The 17,843-nt window shown below is 42.4% G+C and overlaps 1 protein-coding gene across 3 annotated transcripts in view; it reads left to right on the top strand.

The window, feature by feature from the left end:
• ptprt (protein tyrosine phosphatase receptor type T) overlaps positions 1-17,843 on the top strand; it is a 1,564,838-nt gene that overhangs the window by 625,980 nt on the left and 921,015 nt on the right. For all 3 annotated transcript variants that reach the window (XM_070896216.1, XM_070896215.1, XM_070896217.1), the window contains exons 3-4: positions 12,316-12,587; positions 15,763-15,844. In XM_070896216.1, coding sequence (XP_070752317.1) covers positions 12,316-12,587; positions 15,763-15,844 — 354 coding nt within the window. The remainder of the gene's footprint in view (positions 1-12,315; positions 12,588-15,762; positions 15,845-17,843) is intronic.

Here is a 17,843-nt window from a genome sequence, read left to right as displayed (position 1 = left end):
AAGGAGGGTAATGATGGACAATTTTTCTTTTATCTTCATTCTCGGGATGGCAAAGCTGGCATTTATTGCCCATTTCTAGTTGCCCTGCAAAAGTGGTGGTGAGCCATCTTCTTCAGACACTTCAGCCTGTGTGGTGAAAATGTTTCCACAATTGTGGCCTGTAAAAAGTAATAGGATTTTGACCCATCATTGATGATGGAACCTAAACTTGGATGTATTGCTGTTTCCAGTCTCCTACCCAATGGTGGAGGTCGTGGGTTTGGGATGAGCTGTCGAAGAATCCTTGGCGAGTTGCTGCAGTGCATCCTGTAGATAGTACAAACTGCAGACAGTATATGGTGGTGGTGCAGGGAGTACACAATTAGGATAGTGGATGAGGTATCAATCAAGCAGTCATGAACCAAGTGGAGAATATTCCATTACACTCCTGATTAACATCTTGTAGATGGTGGAGAAACTTTGAAGAGTCAGAAGGTGAGCCATTCACTGTAGAATAATTAGTCTGTGATCTGCTCTAATAACCATGGCATTTATCTGACTGCTCCAGTTAAGTTTCTGGTTAATGATGACCCCCACCCCCCAAGACATTGGTGGTGGGGAACTTTGTGATGGCATTACCATTGAATGTCAAGAGGAGGTGGTTATGCTCTCTCTTGGAGATGGCCATTGCTTGGCACCTGTGTCATGCAAAGATTACTTGTCACATATCAACCCAATTTTGATTGTTGTCCAGGTCTGGCTGCATGAAGGCATTGACTGCTTTATTATCTGAGGAATCATGAATGGAGCTGGACACCATGTAATCATTGGTAAACAGCCCACTTCTGACCATATGATGGAGGGAAGGTTATTAGTGAAGCAGCTTAAGATAGTTGGTCCTGGGATGCTGCCCTGAGTATTTAACCATCTCTGTTCTGCATGCCTGCCAGTGCCAACAACTAATTATTGTAGCGATGCAGATGGAGGGAACAAATTAAAGCAGAAACTTACTGAAAATCCTGAGTACTTCAGCCACAATTAGAGCCATTTATAAAACAAATGTAACATTCACTTTCATTGCAAAGTCTGCCATCTTGTGGCAGGATTTACATGCCTGCAGCTGGGTGGCAGAGAATGCCCGGCTTGAGGCAATTTTTGCTGACCCCACTAATTTGTGCCAAAACAGTACGATCAATGTGCGCGTATCTATTGCTTGTTCTGTTGATCTGGAATATTTGAAAAAAGACTTTAATTTACTGGATAGCATTCCAAATCTATGCCATCTCTGTCTGCATAGAGCCCTGTAATTCAGCTATAAAACAAACTGTCTTTTATATAATGCCTGTCATGTCCTCAGGATATCCCAAAGCACTTTACAGACGAGGTATTGCAACCCACTAAGCAGTAATTGGCTGAATTGCATTTATTCTGTTTTCTGTAATACAATATACCTGGGAAATCTTTGCAATGCCAGCTGAATTATAGTGTCAAAGTTATATTGGAAAAGCATGTCGATAGGTATGGCTAGCTCTGGTGCACAGGTTTTCAGCGTGAAAGGTAGGATGTTGTCAGAGCTCATAGTCTTCATGATGTCCTATACACTCAGCCACTTCTTAATGTCATATATAGTGAACCAATTTGACTGGACACTGGCTTCTATGATGTTGGGACCTCGGGAGGAGGCCGAGTAGGCTCGTCCACTCAACGGTTTTGAAAGACACTTGCAAATGGGACAGAATTAATTAATAATCTCATAGTTAAGGATCCTCTAGGGAAGAGTGATCATAACATGATAGAATTTCACATTCAGTTTGAGGGTGAGAAACTTGGATCTGAAACTAGTGACTTAAATAAGTCAAAATATGACAAAATATGAAGACAGAGTTGGCAAAAGTGGACTGGAAAAATAGATTAAAAGATCAGATGGTAGATAAGCAATAGTAGATATTTAAGCAGATATTTCATGATTCTCAACAAAGATATATTCCATTGCGAAACATAGAAAATAGGTGCAGGAGTGGGCCATTCGGCCCTTCGAGCTTGCACCAGCATTCAACAAGATCATGGCTGATCACCCACCCCAGCACTCCCCACGCCCCCTCCACACCCCCCTCCCCTGACCCCTCCAGCCACAAGGACCACATCCAACTCTCTCCCGAACACATCCAACAAACTGGCATCAACAACTCTCCGTGGCAGGGAACCCCACAGGCCAACAACTCCCTGAGTGAAGAAGTCTCACCCCATCACAGCCCCAAACAGCCCCCCTCCCCAGTTCCAGACCCACCCAACACTGGGAACACTCCCCCAGCACTCAACCCACCCCGCCAAATCATTACAAATGGGTATGATTTGGTGGCCATTACAGAAACATGGTTGCAAGGTGGCCAAGACTGGGAATTAAACATACAGGGGTATCTGACGATTCAGAAAGATAGGCAAGAAGGGAAAGGAGGTGGGGTAGCTCTGTTAATAAAGGATGATGTCAGGGCAGTTGTGAGGGATGACGTTGGCTCCAATGAACAAAATGTTGAATCATTGTGGGTGGAGATTAGAGATAGTAAGGGGAAAAAGTCACTGGTCGGCGTAGTTTATAGGCCCCCAAATAATAATTTCATGGTGGGGCGGGCAATAATCAAGGGAATAATGAGGCATGTGAAAAAGGAACGGCAGTAGTTATGTGGGATTTTAACCTACATATCGATTGGTCAAATCAAATCGCAGGGGGTAGCCTAGAGGAGGAATTCATAGAATGCATACGGGATTGTTTCTTAGAACAGTATGTAACAGAGCCTACAAAGAAGCAAGCCATTTTGGATCTGGTCTTGTGTAACGAGACAGGAAAAATAAACAATCACCTCGTAAAAGATCCTCTCGGAATGAGTGATCACAATATGGTTGAATTTGTAATACAGATTGAGGATGAGGAAGTTGTGTCAGAAACGAGCGTACTATGCTTAAACAAAGGGGACTACAGTGGGATGAGGGCAGAGTTGGCTAAAGTAGACTGGAAACAAGGACTAAACGGTGGCACAATTGAGGAACAGTGGAGGACTTTTAAGGAGCTCTTTCATAATGCGCAACAAAAATATATTCCAGTGAAAAAGAAGGGCGGCAAGAGAAGAGATAACCAGCCGTGGATAACCAAGGAAATAAAGGAAAATATCAAATCAAAGACCAATGCGTATTAGGTGGCCAAGGTTAGTGGGAAACTAGAGGATTGGGAAAATTTTAAGCAACAGCAAAGAATGACTAAAAAAGCAATAAAGAAAGGGAAGATAGATTACGAAGGTAAACTTGCGCAAAACATAAAAATAGATAGTAAAAGCTTTTACAGATATATAAAACGGAAAAGAGTGACTAAAGTAAATGTTGGTCCCTTGGAAGATGAAAAGGGGGATTTAATAATGGGAAATGTGGAGATGGCTGAGACCTTAAACAATTATTTTGCTTCCGTCTTCACAGTGGAAGACACAAAAACCATGCCAAAAATTGCTGGTCATAGGAATGTGGGAAGGGAGGACCTTGAGATGATCACTATCACTAGGGAGGTAGTGCTGGACAGACTAATGGGACTGAAGGTAGACAAGTCCCCTGGTCCTGATGAAATGCATCCCAGGGTATTAAAAGAGATGGCGGAAGTTATAGCAGATGCATTTGTTATAATCTACTAAAATTCTCTGGACTCTGGGGAGGTATCAGCGGATTGGAGAGCAGCTAATGTAACGCCTCTGTTTAAAAAAGGGGGCAGGCAAAAGACAGGTAACTATAGGCTGATTAGTTTAACATCTGTAGTGGGGAAAATGCTTGAAAATATCATTAAGGAAGAAATAGCGGGACATCTGGATAGGAATAGTGCAATCAAGCAGACGCAGCATGGATTCATGAAAGGGAAATCATGTTCAACTAATTTACTGGAATTCTTTGAGGATATAACGAGCATGGTAGATAGAGGTGTACCGATGGATGTGGTGTATTTAGATTTCCAAAAGGCATTCGATAAGGTGCCACACAAAAGGTTACTGCAGAAGATAAAGGTACGCGGAGTCAGAGGAAATGTATTAGCATGGATCGAGAATTGGCTGGCGAACAGAAAACAGAGAGTCGGAATAAAAGGGTCCTTTTCCGGTTGGAAATCAGTGGTTAGTGGTGTGCCACAGGGATCAGTACTGGGACCACAACTGTTTACAATATACATAGATGACCTGGAAGAGGGGACAGAGTGTAGTGCAACAAAATTTGCAGATGACACAAAGATTAGTGGGAAAGCGGATTGTGTAGAGGACTCAGAGGCTGCAAAGAGATTTGGATAGGTTAAGCAAATGGGCTAAGGTTTGGCAGATGGAATACAATGTCGGAAAGTGTGAGGTCATCCACCTTGGGAAAAAAAACAGTAAAAGGGAATATTATTTGAATGGGGAGAAATTACAACATGCTGTGGTGCAGAGAGACCTGGGGGTCCTTGTGCATGAATCCCAAAAGGTTAGTTTGCAGGTGCAGCAGGTAATCAGGAAGGCAAATGGAATGTTGGCCTTCATTGCGAAAGACAATGGAGTACAAAAGCAGGGAGGTGTTGCTGCAACTGTATAAGGTATTGGTAAGGCCGCACCTGGAGTACTGCGTGCAATTTTGGTCACCTTACTTAAGGAAGGATATACTAGCTTTGGAAGGGGTACAGAGACGATTCACTAGGCTGATTCGAGAAATGAGGGGGTTATCTTATGATGATAGATTGAGTAGACTGGGTCTTTACTCCTTGGAGTTCAGAAGGATGAGGGGTGATCTTATAGAAACATTTAAAATCATGAAAGGGATAGACAAGATAGAGGCAGAGAGGTTGTTTCCATTGGTGGGGGAGACTAGAACTAGGGGGCACAGCCTCAAAATACGGAGGGGCCAATTTAAAACCGAGTTGAGAAGGAATTTCTTCTCCCAGAGAGTTGTGAATCTGTGGAATTCTCTGCCCAAGGAAGCAGTTGAGGCTAGCTCATTGAATGTTTTCAAGTCAAAGATAGATAGATTTTTAAGCAATAAGGGAATTAAGGGTTATGGGGAGAGGGCGGGTAAGTGGAGCTGAGTCCACGACCAGATCAGCCATGATCTTATTGAATGGCGGAGCAGGCGCGAGGGGCTAGATGGCCTACTCCTGTTCCTAATTCTTATGTTCTTATGTCAGAATCCTTCCCAAATGCCGAACACCCCCGGATGTCGAGCCCACAGCCCCGGCCACCCCGGAGCCACACCCCCGCGACGCCAACCACACCACATCCACCAACCGCCACCTGTGCAGTCAACCCGTCCACCCCACTCCGAACACTCCCCGCACCGAGGCACAGAGCCCCTAGGCCCGCCCCTCCAACACACAACAGAATGAAAGACTCTATGAGAAGGATGAACCAAAAGTGTCTAATTAATGAAGTTAAGGATGATAGTAAATTGAAAGAAAAGGCGCACAATGTTGTGAAGATTAGTGGATTAGTGGTAGGTTAGAAAATTGGGAAAATTTTAGAAACCCACAAAAGATGACTAAAACAATAATAAAGAGGGAGAAAATAGATTCTGAGAGTGAACTAGCAAGAAATATAAAAACAGACAATAAGAGCTTCTACAAGTATATAAAAAGGAAGAGAGTAACTAAAGTAAATATTGGACCCTCAGAGGATGAGACTGGGGAATTAATAATGGGAAACAAGGAAATGCTAGAGACTTTGAATACATATTTTGTATCACTTTTCATGGAAGAAGACACTAAAAGCCTCCCAATAACAGTAGAAAAATCAGGGGGAAAAGGGGAGGGAGGAAATTAAAACAACCATTATCACTGGAGAAAAAGTACTCGGCAAACTAATGGACTAAAGGCTGACCTGTCCCCTGGACATGATGGCCTACATCCTGGCGTCTTAAAAGAAGTGGCTGCAGAGACAGTGGATGTATTGGTTGTAATCTTCCAAAATTCCCTCGATTCTGGAAAGGTTCCAGTGGATTGGAAAACCACAAATATAACACCCCTATTCAAGAAAGGAGGGAGACAGAAAATAGGAAACTATAGACCAAGTAGCCTAATATCTGTCATTGGGAAAATGCTGGAGTCCATTATTTAGGAAGTAGTAGCACGACATTTAGAAAATGATAATACAATCAAGCAGAGTCAATATGGTTTTATGAAAGGGAAATCGTGTTTGACAAATTTATTAGAATTCCTTGAGGATGTAACGAGCAGAGTGGATAAAGGGGAACCAGTAGATGTGTAGTGTATTTGGATTTCCAAAAGGCATTCGATAAGGTGCTCACGGGGTTAGGGGGTAATTATTAACATGGATAGAGAATTGGCTTAACTGACAGAAAACAGAGAGTCGGGATAAATGGGTCATTTTCAGGTTGACAAACTGTTACTAGTGGGGTGCAACAGGGATCAGTGCTGATGCTTCAACTATTTACAATCTATATTAATGACTTGTATGAAGGGACAAAGTGTATTGTAGCCAAATTTTCTGATGATACAAAGATAGTTGGGAAAGCAAGTTGTGAGGAGGACACAGAGTCCGCAAAGGTATATAGATAGGTTAAGTGACTGGGCAAAAATTTGGCAGTTCGAGTATAATGTGGAAAAATAAGAGGTTATCCACTTTGGTAGGAAGAATAGAAAAGCAAAATATTATTTAAATGGAGAGAGACTACAGAATGCTGCAGTACAGTGGGATCTGGGTGTCCTCGTACATAAAGACAAAAAGTTAGCATGCAGATACAGCAAGTAATTAGGAAGGTAAATGGAATGTTGGCCTTTATTGCAAGGCGTGTAAAAGTAGGGAAGTCCTGCTCTAACTGTACAGGGCATTGGTGAGACCACATCTAGAGTACTGCATTCAGTTTTGTTCTCCTTATTTAAGGAGGGATATACTTGCTTTGGAGGCAGTTCAGAGAAGGTTCACTAGGTTGATTCCTGGAATGAAGCGGCTGTCTTATGAGGAAAGGTTGAGCAAGTTGGGCCTGTACTCATTGGAGTTTAGAAGAATGAGAGGTGATCTATATGAAACATTTAAAATTCTCAGGGGGCTTGACAGGGTAGATGCTGAAAGGATGTTTCCCCTCATGGGGGAATCTAGAACTAGGGGGTATAGTTTCAGAATAAGGAGTCGCCCATTTAAAACGGAGATGAGGAGGAATTTCTTATTTCAGAGGGGCGTGAATCTTTGGAATTCTCTACCACAGAGCTGTGGAAGCTGAGTCATTGAATATATTCAAGGCTGAGATAGACAGATTCTTGAACTATAGGGGAGTCAAGGGTTATGGGGAACATGCAGGAAAGTTGAGTTGAGGCCAAGATCAGATCAGCCATCATCATCATCATAGGCAGTTCCTCGAAATCAAGGAGGACTTGCTTCCACTCCAAAAGTGAGTTCTCAGGTGACTGTACAGTCCAGTACAGGAATTAGAGTCTCTGTCACAGGTGGGACAGACAGTCATTGGAGGAAAGGGTGGGTGGGGAGTTTGGTTTGCCACACGCTCCTTCCACTGCCTGCACTTGTTTTCTTTATTCTCTCGGCGACGAGACTCGAGGTGTACAGCGCCCTCCCGGATGCACTTCAACCACTTAGGGTGGTCTTTGGCCAGGGACTCCCAGGTGTCGGTGGGGATGTTGCACTTTATCAAGGAGGCTTTGAGGGTGTCCTTGAAGCGTTTCCTCTGCCCACTTAGGGCTTGCTTGCCGTGTAAGAGTTCCAAGTAGAGCACTTGCTTAGGGAGTCTCGTGTTGGGCATGCGAACAATGTGACCCGCCCAATAGAGCTGGTCGAGTGTGATCAGTGCTTCGATGCTGGAGATGTTGGCCTGATCAAGGACACTATCAGCCATGATCTTATTGAATGGCAGAGTGGGCTCGAGGGGCTGTATGGCCTACTCCTGCTCTTATTTCTTATGTTCTTTATCTCGTGCTTGAGGATGGGAATGTTCTTGGAATCTCCTCCTCCATGAGTTACCTGATTGTCCAGCACCACACTTAACTGGATGTCCTAGGGCTACAGAGCATGGCTCTTATCCATTGGTTGTGGGTTCATTTTCTGGCTGGAGCATTGCTGCTTTTTTGCGTTTATCATGCAGGTAACCATGTGTAGGGGTTCAATAGGTTGGTACCTCATTCTAAACTATGCTGTACCTTCAGCTGCCTTGGTTCAGAGCTCTCAAATTCCCTCCCCTAACCTCTGTTATTCTACCTCTCTTTCCTCCTTTAAGTTGCTCCTTAAAACCTACCTCTTTCACCAAGCATTTGGTCACCTGTCCTAATATTGTGATGTAGCCCAGTGTCAATTTTTTTCTGATAATGCTCCTGTGAAGCACCTTGGGATGTTTCACTATGTTAAAGGCACTATATAAATGCAAGTTGTTGTTATGGTTGTTGCTGCTCCTGGCATGCCCTGCTCCACTCCACATTGAATCAAGATTGGTCTCCTGGCTTAATGTTCATCGAGCAATGAGGATTTACTGGGCACGAGGTTACAGATTGTGGCGGTAGTAAGTTCTGCTGCTGCTGACAGATTATAATATTTTATAGTTGCTTAGCTTTGGGCTTCTAGATCTGCTCTTAGTCTGTCCCACTTTGCATGGCGATGGTGCCACATTACATGATGGAGGATCTCTGTGGAGATGAAGGTTTGTGTTCACAAGGAGTGTGGAGTGAACAGACATGTCTGAACAAGTTGGTTGCTGATTTTCCCCCCCCCAGGCAAAAGGCATCATAGTACAATTGTGACAATTTGATTCAAAAATGGCTTCACAAAATTTTAATTTTCTTCAAGCAATAGATCTACTTGGCCTTGCTAAGCCACGTTTATAGTTTAAATTTAGCATTGGTGTGTGTGAAGTGCTTCACACCAACAGGACCAGATTTTATTATTTCACCCTCCCTCCATAGATCACCACACTTGAAAATTTATGCTCCTGTCCAGGTCCTGAAGCAATAGTATTACATGTCTTGAGTCATGAAATACCACAGCTCCTGGGTCTGGACAGGAGCAGCACCAAGCGTTGGCAAAAGGGGGAGGATAATGAGCAACACTACAAATTCCTCAGGCGTACAGCTGCATGTTGGGCCTCTGATATTAGAACTTTCTGGCTGGCGATGAAGATCAGTAGCCAGAAGGTCCTTATTTAATGCAAACCTCTTGGCGGGGGGACTAAAAATAGAAAAAATTTAACCCCCTACCCAGACGCTTTAGTTGGTAGGGTTCAAGGGCAGGCCATCGCCCCTTGTTTCACTGGAAGCCCCTGTGCTACTGGGTGTTCAGTGAGTGTCATCCCATAAAAATGAGGCGGGAGTCCAGCAATGCCCGTCCTGTCTCATTAGCATAACTGCAGTAGGCCGGTGTCTACTGGCTTAGGCCCAGCTACCCCTACCTTTCCGCCCCATTCCCCCCAGAAGCTCTGGAAATGGGCAGAGATCTGGCGAAAAGGTGTTGGCCGCCTTTTTTCCTGACCTTTGCACCCAGGGAAATGGATGGTCCCCCAGAGTTAAAGATCAGGAAAATCAAACACCCCCACCTGAGTAATTCAGACTCAGTACCTAACATGACTCTGGAGCAAAGCGGTGAGACTTCCTGAAGGAGGGAGTCTCACATGACTTCCATTGGACCCCAGGCTCTTTTGGACCTACCTATGTTTAATTTCAACGTTTAGAAAGCAGGAGCTCTCCACTCCATGTTCTATAAATGTTTACATTTTAACTGTTGGTAGAGAGCGGTTTCTGGGTCAGGACAGTTGCAGTTTTACCAAGACAATCTAACTGTGGTCTAAGATGTAGGTAGGTTCTTGTAATGTTAAGACTTAACGTTTTCCATTGTTAACCAACATTGTAAACAATGTTAGAAACATTTATAAAACATGGAATAGCTCATTCTAAGAACATGATGGGGCCTAATTTCACCCTTGCCGGAAACGGGGCACACCTACCATGTTTCAGCTATTTTCACCAATGGATGCAGTGGCCTCTTATGCTAAATTCAGCTCTTTGTCTTTTTTTTTCCAGTGGGACGGAAGTCAGTCATAAAAGGGGCGGACGTGGGGGCGGGAGCAGAGTGTCTGTCAAACTGGGAGCGGAAGTGAGGGCCGGCACGGTATCCGCCACTGTCAGTCATCACGTCTCTCCCCTTCACTTAATGGGGAGAGCTGCTGCGAGCTCTGCGATTATTTTAGTTAGGTCCACTGGGTGGGTTTTGGCCGGGCGGGGTGTGCCAGGCTGCCTGTTGGTGGCCCAACCGAACCCGGGGGACATAATTGTCAGGCCGACCTGGCAGTCAACCGACAAAAAAAGAAAAGATGGTGGCACCGTGCCCTCCCCGTTAATGGCGGCCACACCACCATTTTGCAAACACAGTGCACCGACAGAAAAAGCTGTCGGGGGCACCGAGTGGCTGGCCAAAGATTTTTGAAGGTAAATTTTGCTGCGGGAGATCGGTGGTGTGCACTTTGATGACGCATATAGGAGGGTTCGGCGGAAGTGGGGACCGCCATAAAAACCATCGAGGTGAATTTCGCAAGCGGCGGCCATTCGAAACCGCTCTCTCCCAGCGTGACCTCTGCTTTCCGCTGATAACAAGCCTTATCAGAAGGCTGAATTTCGGCCCCGATAGCTGCTAATTTGCATTATTTAAACTTGGACGTGAATAGATGGCAGAATGTGAAGCTAATTGATTTAGCGCCTGATTAGAAGTGGAAGATAGCTCCAGTTGAAAGCGCAAATGGGCTGAATGGTCTCATGTTATGTGCTGTAATTTCCATTATTCTACAAATATACTGTATCAACCTACTGTTGGTAACTCCAGATTCCAGAAAAGTGCCATTGGCCATCCAGAGCAAAATCTAACCCATGACTTTTACATCTTTTTCCAAACATTGAAAGTTGATGAATAGTTGCCTATCATCATGTGTCATTTAAAAAGTCTACCTGCTAGACTAATGACTGCAACTTTTGTTATTGTTTCAAAGATCTATTCAGAAAGGCTCGTATAATTTACTCAATAATGAGGACGCCAGAATACAATTAACCTGGTACTAGCTCTGAGATTTCATTACATGGTTCTAATGGTAGTTTATTAATGACATTAATCAGCAAAGCCAACGGGGAGGTTGATAACAGAAAATTGTAGCACTTAAATATTCATTCCTATTGACCCTAGTTGTGAAGCTATTATGAAAGTGAAATGAATCGTGCAGGTTGACATATTTTACAGAAAGCGGAGAAAATGATTCAAACACAACTGAAAATATTTTTCTCCTGACAGAAATCTCCTTTAATTAATTAATTAATTTAATTAATGCACAAAATGAATTATGCGCTTTATGAAAGAATTTGAGAGAAATCATTCTATGAAACTGGTTATCTTAATAACATTTGAAGAATCTTTGTACTGTTTCATCATATATATGATTTAAATATAAATTGTATGTTTTGAACAAGGACAGAAAACAAATTATTAACAGAGTAATTTCATGTTCTTTTTTTAAGTCTGTTCCAGTTATATTTCCACCCTCACCAGTTTGCAATTTTATCAATGGCTGGAGATTTTTCAGAGCGCCAGTGAACTGACCTTGCCACAACAGATATAATTTGGAAACAAGTATTTGATGTTCCAACAGGCCTTGGGGAATATGTATAATCTTACCTTTATGAGATAAAGGTGATGGAAATGAATAGATAATGTAGGAGGAGGACATAGTAGACTTCCATTATCAAAAGGTCAATTAAAAATAAAATGTTGTTTACATGCTAATAATGGGAATTGAATGTCACAATTTTTTTTTGCAATAAATAAGGATTTGGTTGTTGCATGATTTTTCTATGTATAAATCTGCAGAATTAAATAGATTTACGATATTACCTGTTGTTCTACACTCCCTGCTCACTCATGGAGATATGCTTTTCAAATATAAAGAACCTTACACTCTGTTGAATTTATCAAGATGATTTATTAATTGAATAAAGATGTACAAACTTGAAGAGTTAACCAGGTATTGGTGTTTAATAGATGTTATGCATTATTTGGTGTCTCAGATAGTAATTGCATAAAAGTATATAGCAATTACAACATAGAAACAGGATGTTCAGCCCAGCAAGTCCATTACAAATGTCAAGCTTGGTTGTAGCAGGTATAACATTGAATAACAATTACTCAGAAATCAATGTGAATCAATCAGGATATCGCATTGGTTGATGTTATTCCATCTAGGTCTCTACTTTATTTTCAATGCAAACATCACTAATTCAAACCAAATTGGATCAGCTGATACTTTGAAGTGAACTCCATTATTCTGATTTTTAAAAATACATATTTTTACTTCTTGTAGGATCCTTTATGATGGTAAACAGCTCTGGACGAATATCAGGACAGAAGGCTCATCTGTTACTGCCTATATTAAAAGAGAATGACACACACTGCATTGACTTTCACTATTTTCTGTCAAGCAAAGACAGATCAAGTCCAGGTGCTTTGAATGTCTATGTGAAAGTTAATGGTGGACCTCAAGGAAACCCTGTCTGGAATGTGTCTGGGATAGTTACTGAGGGATGGATTAAGACAGAACTGGCTATTAGCACATTTTGGCCAAACTACTATCAGGTAAGGTTACAGAATAATAGATATCTGGGAGTAATTATAAGACATCAATAGTCTGTATTACTGAGTGCTTGTGTGCAGGTTCAGTTGCCAGCATTGCTGAGTTCTCAGTTTAGCCTGTAATGCTGCATGAAAACCAGCTGTTTCTTCAGGAAGGCAAGAGGGAAAATGGAGGGAGAGACATTTGTGGGTTGTTCCAGTATGGCTTCCAGTAACTGGCTCAGAGCAACATGACAGAGACTTGCAGGTAGTTCGCCAACCCATTCCCTGAGTTTCAGTTGGTTTGTGGTTGAGGCAAAGGAGAGTAGATAACAAAGAAAGTAATCATGCTCTACCCCCTAAAATATAAAGTGTGGCCAAAATAAAGTTGATCCCATTCCAATGGTGACTCACACAACTGACCCCACCAGAGTATCGGGAGGCAACACAAATAAATCAGACATTACTCATGCCAAAATGGGCACATCTTGGATTCTGACTGGAATGGGACTGACACAAAAAGTAGCACCTAACATCCATGGGGGCAGAAGCCGACACAACCAATTCAAAATTCACAAAACTGTAGCTATATTAGAGGGCAAATTTTATATCTGCTGCGTTTAGTTTTCTGGGGTGTGCTATGCCAAGATCCATATCTCCACACTCTGGGCTCCTCTTAGGGGCTTCATTGACCTAGGTGTTGGTGTCTTTCCAGCGTTGAGGTGACTGGGTGCTCAGGAAGTGGAAGTCATTGGAAATCAGGGAGATGATGCCATTCCATTGGCCATGCCTCCTTTTCAATGTTAGGCTATTTGTGTGGAAAATGTAACTAAGATACTCCATCAGCACTCCGTCCCATGAGAAATTACATTCTACGCTGTTCAGGTTGGAGACCCAACATTTCCAGTTCCCGGATTTCCCAACCATTTCAAATATGTATTCACTTCCATTTTTAAAGGAAATATAGTTATTCCTTCCATCATTATTTCTGGTAGGGTATTCAAATATCCTAACAACTTTCTGTGTATAATAAGTAAATAAATAAACACATTCTTCTTGCCTTTCCCTTTGTTCTTTTGGTGATGGTCTTAAATTTATGTCCGCTGGTTACCAAATCATCGATCAGTAGCAACAATTTTTCCTGATTATTGTTTTCAAACTCTCAATTTTGAAAACATCTATTAAATTGCTTCTTAATCCAACCTATTAACCTTTTTTATGGCCTTGGAGGGGTAAAGCACAAATTCACCAGAATGATACCAGGGCTTAAAGTGTTAAAGTATGAGGAGGGGTTGCATAAACTTGGCTTGTATTCCCTTGTATTTAGAAGGTTGAAGGAATTATCTAATTGAGGTCTTTAAAGTGATAAAGGAATTCAATAGGGTAGATATAGAGAAACTATTTCCTATGGTGGGGAAATCCAGAATAAGAGGGTATAACCTTAAAATTAGAGGTAAACTATTTAGGATTGAAATCAGGAATCAATTTTTCACACAAAGTGCAGTGGAAATCTAGAACTCGCTCACCTAAAATGCTGTGGATGCCGGTCAATTGACATTTTCAAGACTGAGATCAATAGATTTATGTGGGGTAAGGGTAACAAGGGAAATGGATCAAAGGAGGGGAAAATGGAATTGAGGTACAGATCAGCCATGATCTAATTGAATGGTGGCAGAGGCTTGAGGGGCTAAATAGCCAACGGCGGTTCCTGTATCTTCTTGAGGTAACTTACAGTCCTCTTCAAAGTTAACCTTGCTCCATATTTTTCTAAAATTTACAAATATTGATTTTGTTGCCCCAATAACCAAGTTTTGATCATTGATGCAAGATTGTAAGATGTAAGATTTTGCAGATCAGTCCACACTAAGGGCCCAAATTTGGCCAGGAGTTGCTGTTTTTTTTGGAGCAAATTGATTTTTCTGGAGGACCTTAAAAATCCCCATTTTGCACATTCAATTTGCGCCAGTGTGAGTTAGTTAGGATTTTTTTAGTTTTGTTTTGTTCAAAAGGGGGCGTTACCAGCCACCTACACCCATTTTGGTCATTTAAGCCACTTTGCACAGCTAATAGTTACTCCAAACTAACTTAGGTCCGCGTGTATGGCCACTTGTGGCTGCGCAGAAAACCCTTGCGAAGATTTAAGAAATCAGTGCAGGTAGGTAGTGACTTGACTAAAGAATGTGAATAGGATCAAACAGGACCTATGACAAACTTTGCGAAGTTAATTTACTATACAACAGAAGCATTCATGGAAGCTTAAACTATAAAAATAAAAGGAGTAAAGAGACAAAACATATTTACATAATTGTTTCAAAATATCCAAATAAAAAATAGAAGTACCTCCTGCTCGTAATTCTTATGTTCTTATGTAGGAAAGTATTTTCATCAACAGGGTTAAGGAAAGTCTTGAGTAAGCTCATCAAAATTACTGGCTACACAGTTATCACCTTGTCCTCCTCCCCCCCACCCCTATCAAAACTCCCCCCCCCATCAAAACTTCCCCCCGCCCGATCAAAACTGCCTTCCCCTCCCCCCCCCCCTCCATCAAAACTCTCCTCATCATCATCCTCTCCACTCCACCCCCACCCCCCCCCGCCATCAAAGCTCTTCTCACTAAACAAAGCCCAACCATCAATAATAAATAAAAAATAAAACTTAAGTCCTACCTCGGCCCGGGAAGTCAGCGGGCCGGCAGGTACGGGAGGCCACTCGGCCGGGGATAGGGGCGGGACATCGGGTCCCACGCTGCAGAGGAGCTACTGCACATGTGCAAAACCTCCAGTGTGCATGCGTTGAGCTGCTGGCAATCTTTTAAGCGCAAGGCCCTAGCTCCGCCTCCTAATTGAATTGCCACGCCGCGCCAAGCCATGGGAGAGGCCACAGAGCGCCCAGAATCCGGGGACAACATTTTGGCACCGTTTTTATCCTAGGAAGTCGGTGCATCTCACGTGAGTGCGCCAAAAAAATGGGTGGGCCAAATTTGGGCCCAATATCATTATACATTTTTCTAAGATCTAATAGGCTGCAATAAAAGGCAATATATAGTAATGTGTTGTGCTGATCAGTGTATTGATGTAATAGCTTACATGGAAATAAATGATTCATTTTAGGACTTAACTTCAATACTAGAGTTCATTAATTTTATTGCATGTTAAGGAGTAGGGATTTAATTTATTCATCAGCGATTTTACCATTTCAGGTTATTTTTGAATCAGTTGCTTCAAAGGGCCATCCTGGATACATTGCTATTGATGAACTTAGAGTACTCGCTCATCCTTGCAGTAAGTAATCATATTAAATTTGCTATAAAAGACGATGTGTGCATGGAACTTTGTTTTTCAAGTACAAATACATGTCGATTGCGCAGTAGTACTGAAATTTACAGCTGGTGGTTTTCTTTGTGGCTGCATTCTATGGATAGGTATTTTTGTTACACTACTCTGATGCAATCATTACAATATTCCGAAACCCATTTATCCAAATATTATTGCTTTCATGGAAGTAAAAATAATGTTTAACAAGCTTCTCAGCATTTTGACAGTGCAGTGTGTTCAACGTTTTCTGTAAGGTGGTCGCCACCGACTAGCTGTAATAGGCGGTAGATTTCCAGTTTAATATCGATAATTTAGGAAGCCTATCCAAATTATTGATCTCTTTTGGGAGAAACAAACCAACATTTAACACATAGGGCTGCAATTTGCGGCCCTAGGGGTGTGTACGAGGTGCGCGTGCGCATGGGTTGAGGCATACGAAGTGCATGTGCTAAAAACCGGAACTTGCAATCTGTCAAGAATCTTTAGGACAGATTGCACATATTCCAGGGAAAAGCGCCTCCGTGGGCGGGAAGTTGGACTTTGGCTGCTTTTATGAGGCGTAAGAGTTTTAAGGACATTCGCTGGGCAAGAGCTGGGCAAATAACCCAATCTCCGTCCGCGACGGCCCTTCTCCCAGGGATGCTTTGACAGGTTGGAAGTGGCGGATTTAGGCGCATGCACGTTTTACACCTAAACTCGGAACTTGAGGGACCTCTTCAGGCACATGCGCACATGGAGTGGCCGCAAGTTACGCCCCCACAAGTATGAATGGGGATTCCCCTTCTTTCATTGGTTGGGCCAGCCCACGTGATCCCAGGGCCACTTGCGAACCGCATGCGCCCCTGGGATACATCGATCTCTACTCGCAGGTACCAGGATCGCAAGTATCCAAACCTCTGGGACCATCAGGTAAGTGCGTAGACTTTTTGCAGGTCGAAGGCATCTGCTTGCACGAATCCTCCGACTGCAATGTCAGGCCCATTAATCAATCTCACAATTATGGAGATTTTTAGAAATGGGAATCAATGGCTGAGCCCAATGGAGGTTGGTTAAGACAGAGGTGATAGGTGAATGGTACTGGATAGGACACAGACTATGTTATGGATTTAATGTCCTGAAAATGACTTTGACTTAACGGGCTGATATTTATAGAGGCAGACAAGAAAAATCTGATGACAAATAACGCAAATGAGGGGAAAAAAACATCTGGAGAAAGGAACTGTAATTGGAAAAATAGCAATGCTAGTGAGAGCAGTGTTGTGTAAGCTGATTGTCAGGCTGCAGCTGAGTTTTCCTACCCCGAGACCTTTTTATGCTTTTCTTTCCATTTCATGCTGGGAATAAATACATTCCAGCAAAAGCTGCAGCAAATGATGGTCAGATTGCGAGCAATCTACAAGTTGAGAATCTGCAGAGTCAGTTGTGTGAAATGTTGACTGTGGCAGGGAGATAAATATGGAAATAGGCAAGTGTACTCTTTTTCAAATTGTTCCATCAGATCTTTTATATCCAACCTAGATTATATGATCAAGTCATGGAGTGGGGCTTGAACCCACAAACTTCCAGCGTAGAGACAAGAATATTGCTGTTAACTGAGCCAAGCTGGCACCAAAGGTAGTGATTAGGTGATGGTCAGTTTGAGTTTTAAAAGACTGAGGAATGTAGGAGTAAAGGGAAGGTTTGAGGGAGGTAAGAAGCTCCACAGTTTTGAGGTCCTGGAAAAAAAAGAGTCAGAAATTATTGTTGAAAATATGCATCTACTATAAATTAAAAAGCAATCGCTTCAGTAGTTTAGATCATAAATATATGTTTCAATAATATTTATAATTAAGGTGAAGGTAACCTCAAGGACAAATGCTGTCCTTGTAAGCAGCACTCTCATGTATTTAAGTTTATCTTTGAAAGACAAAAGTGAGTGAAATTGGACACAGCAAAACAGGTGGTATGCCCGATATATAAGAACATA

This window comes from Pristiophorus japonicus, chromosome 12 (genome assembly GCF_044704955.1).
Source record: "Pristiophorus japonicus isolate sPriJap1 chromosome 12, sPriJap1.hap1, whole genome shotgun sequence".
Lineage (NCBI taxonomy): Eukaryota > Metazoa > Chordata > Chondrichthyes > Pristiophoridae > Pristiophorus > Pristiophorus japonicus.
The sequence above is the reverse complement of the archived record's forward strand: the minus strand, read 5'-3'. Positions and strand labels throughout refer to the sequence as shown.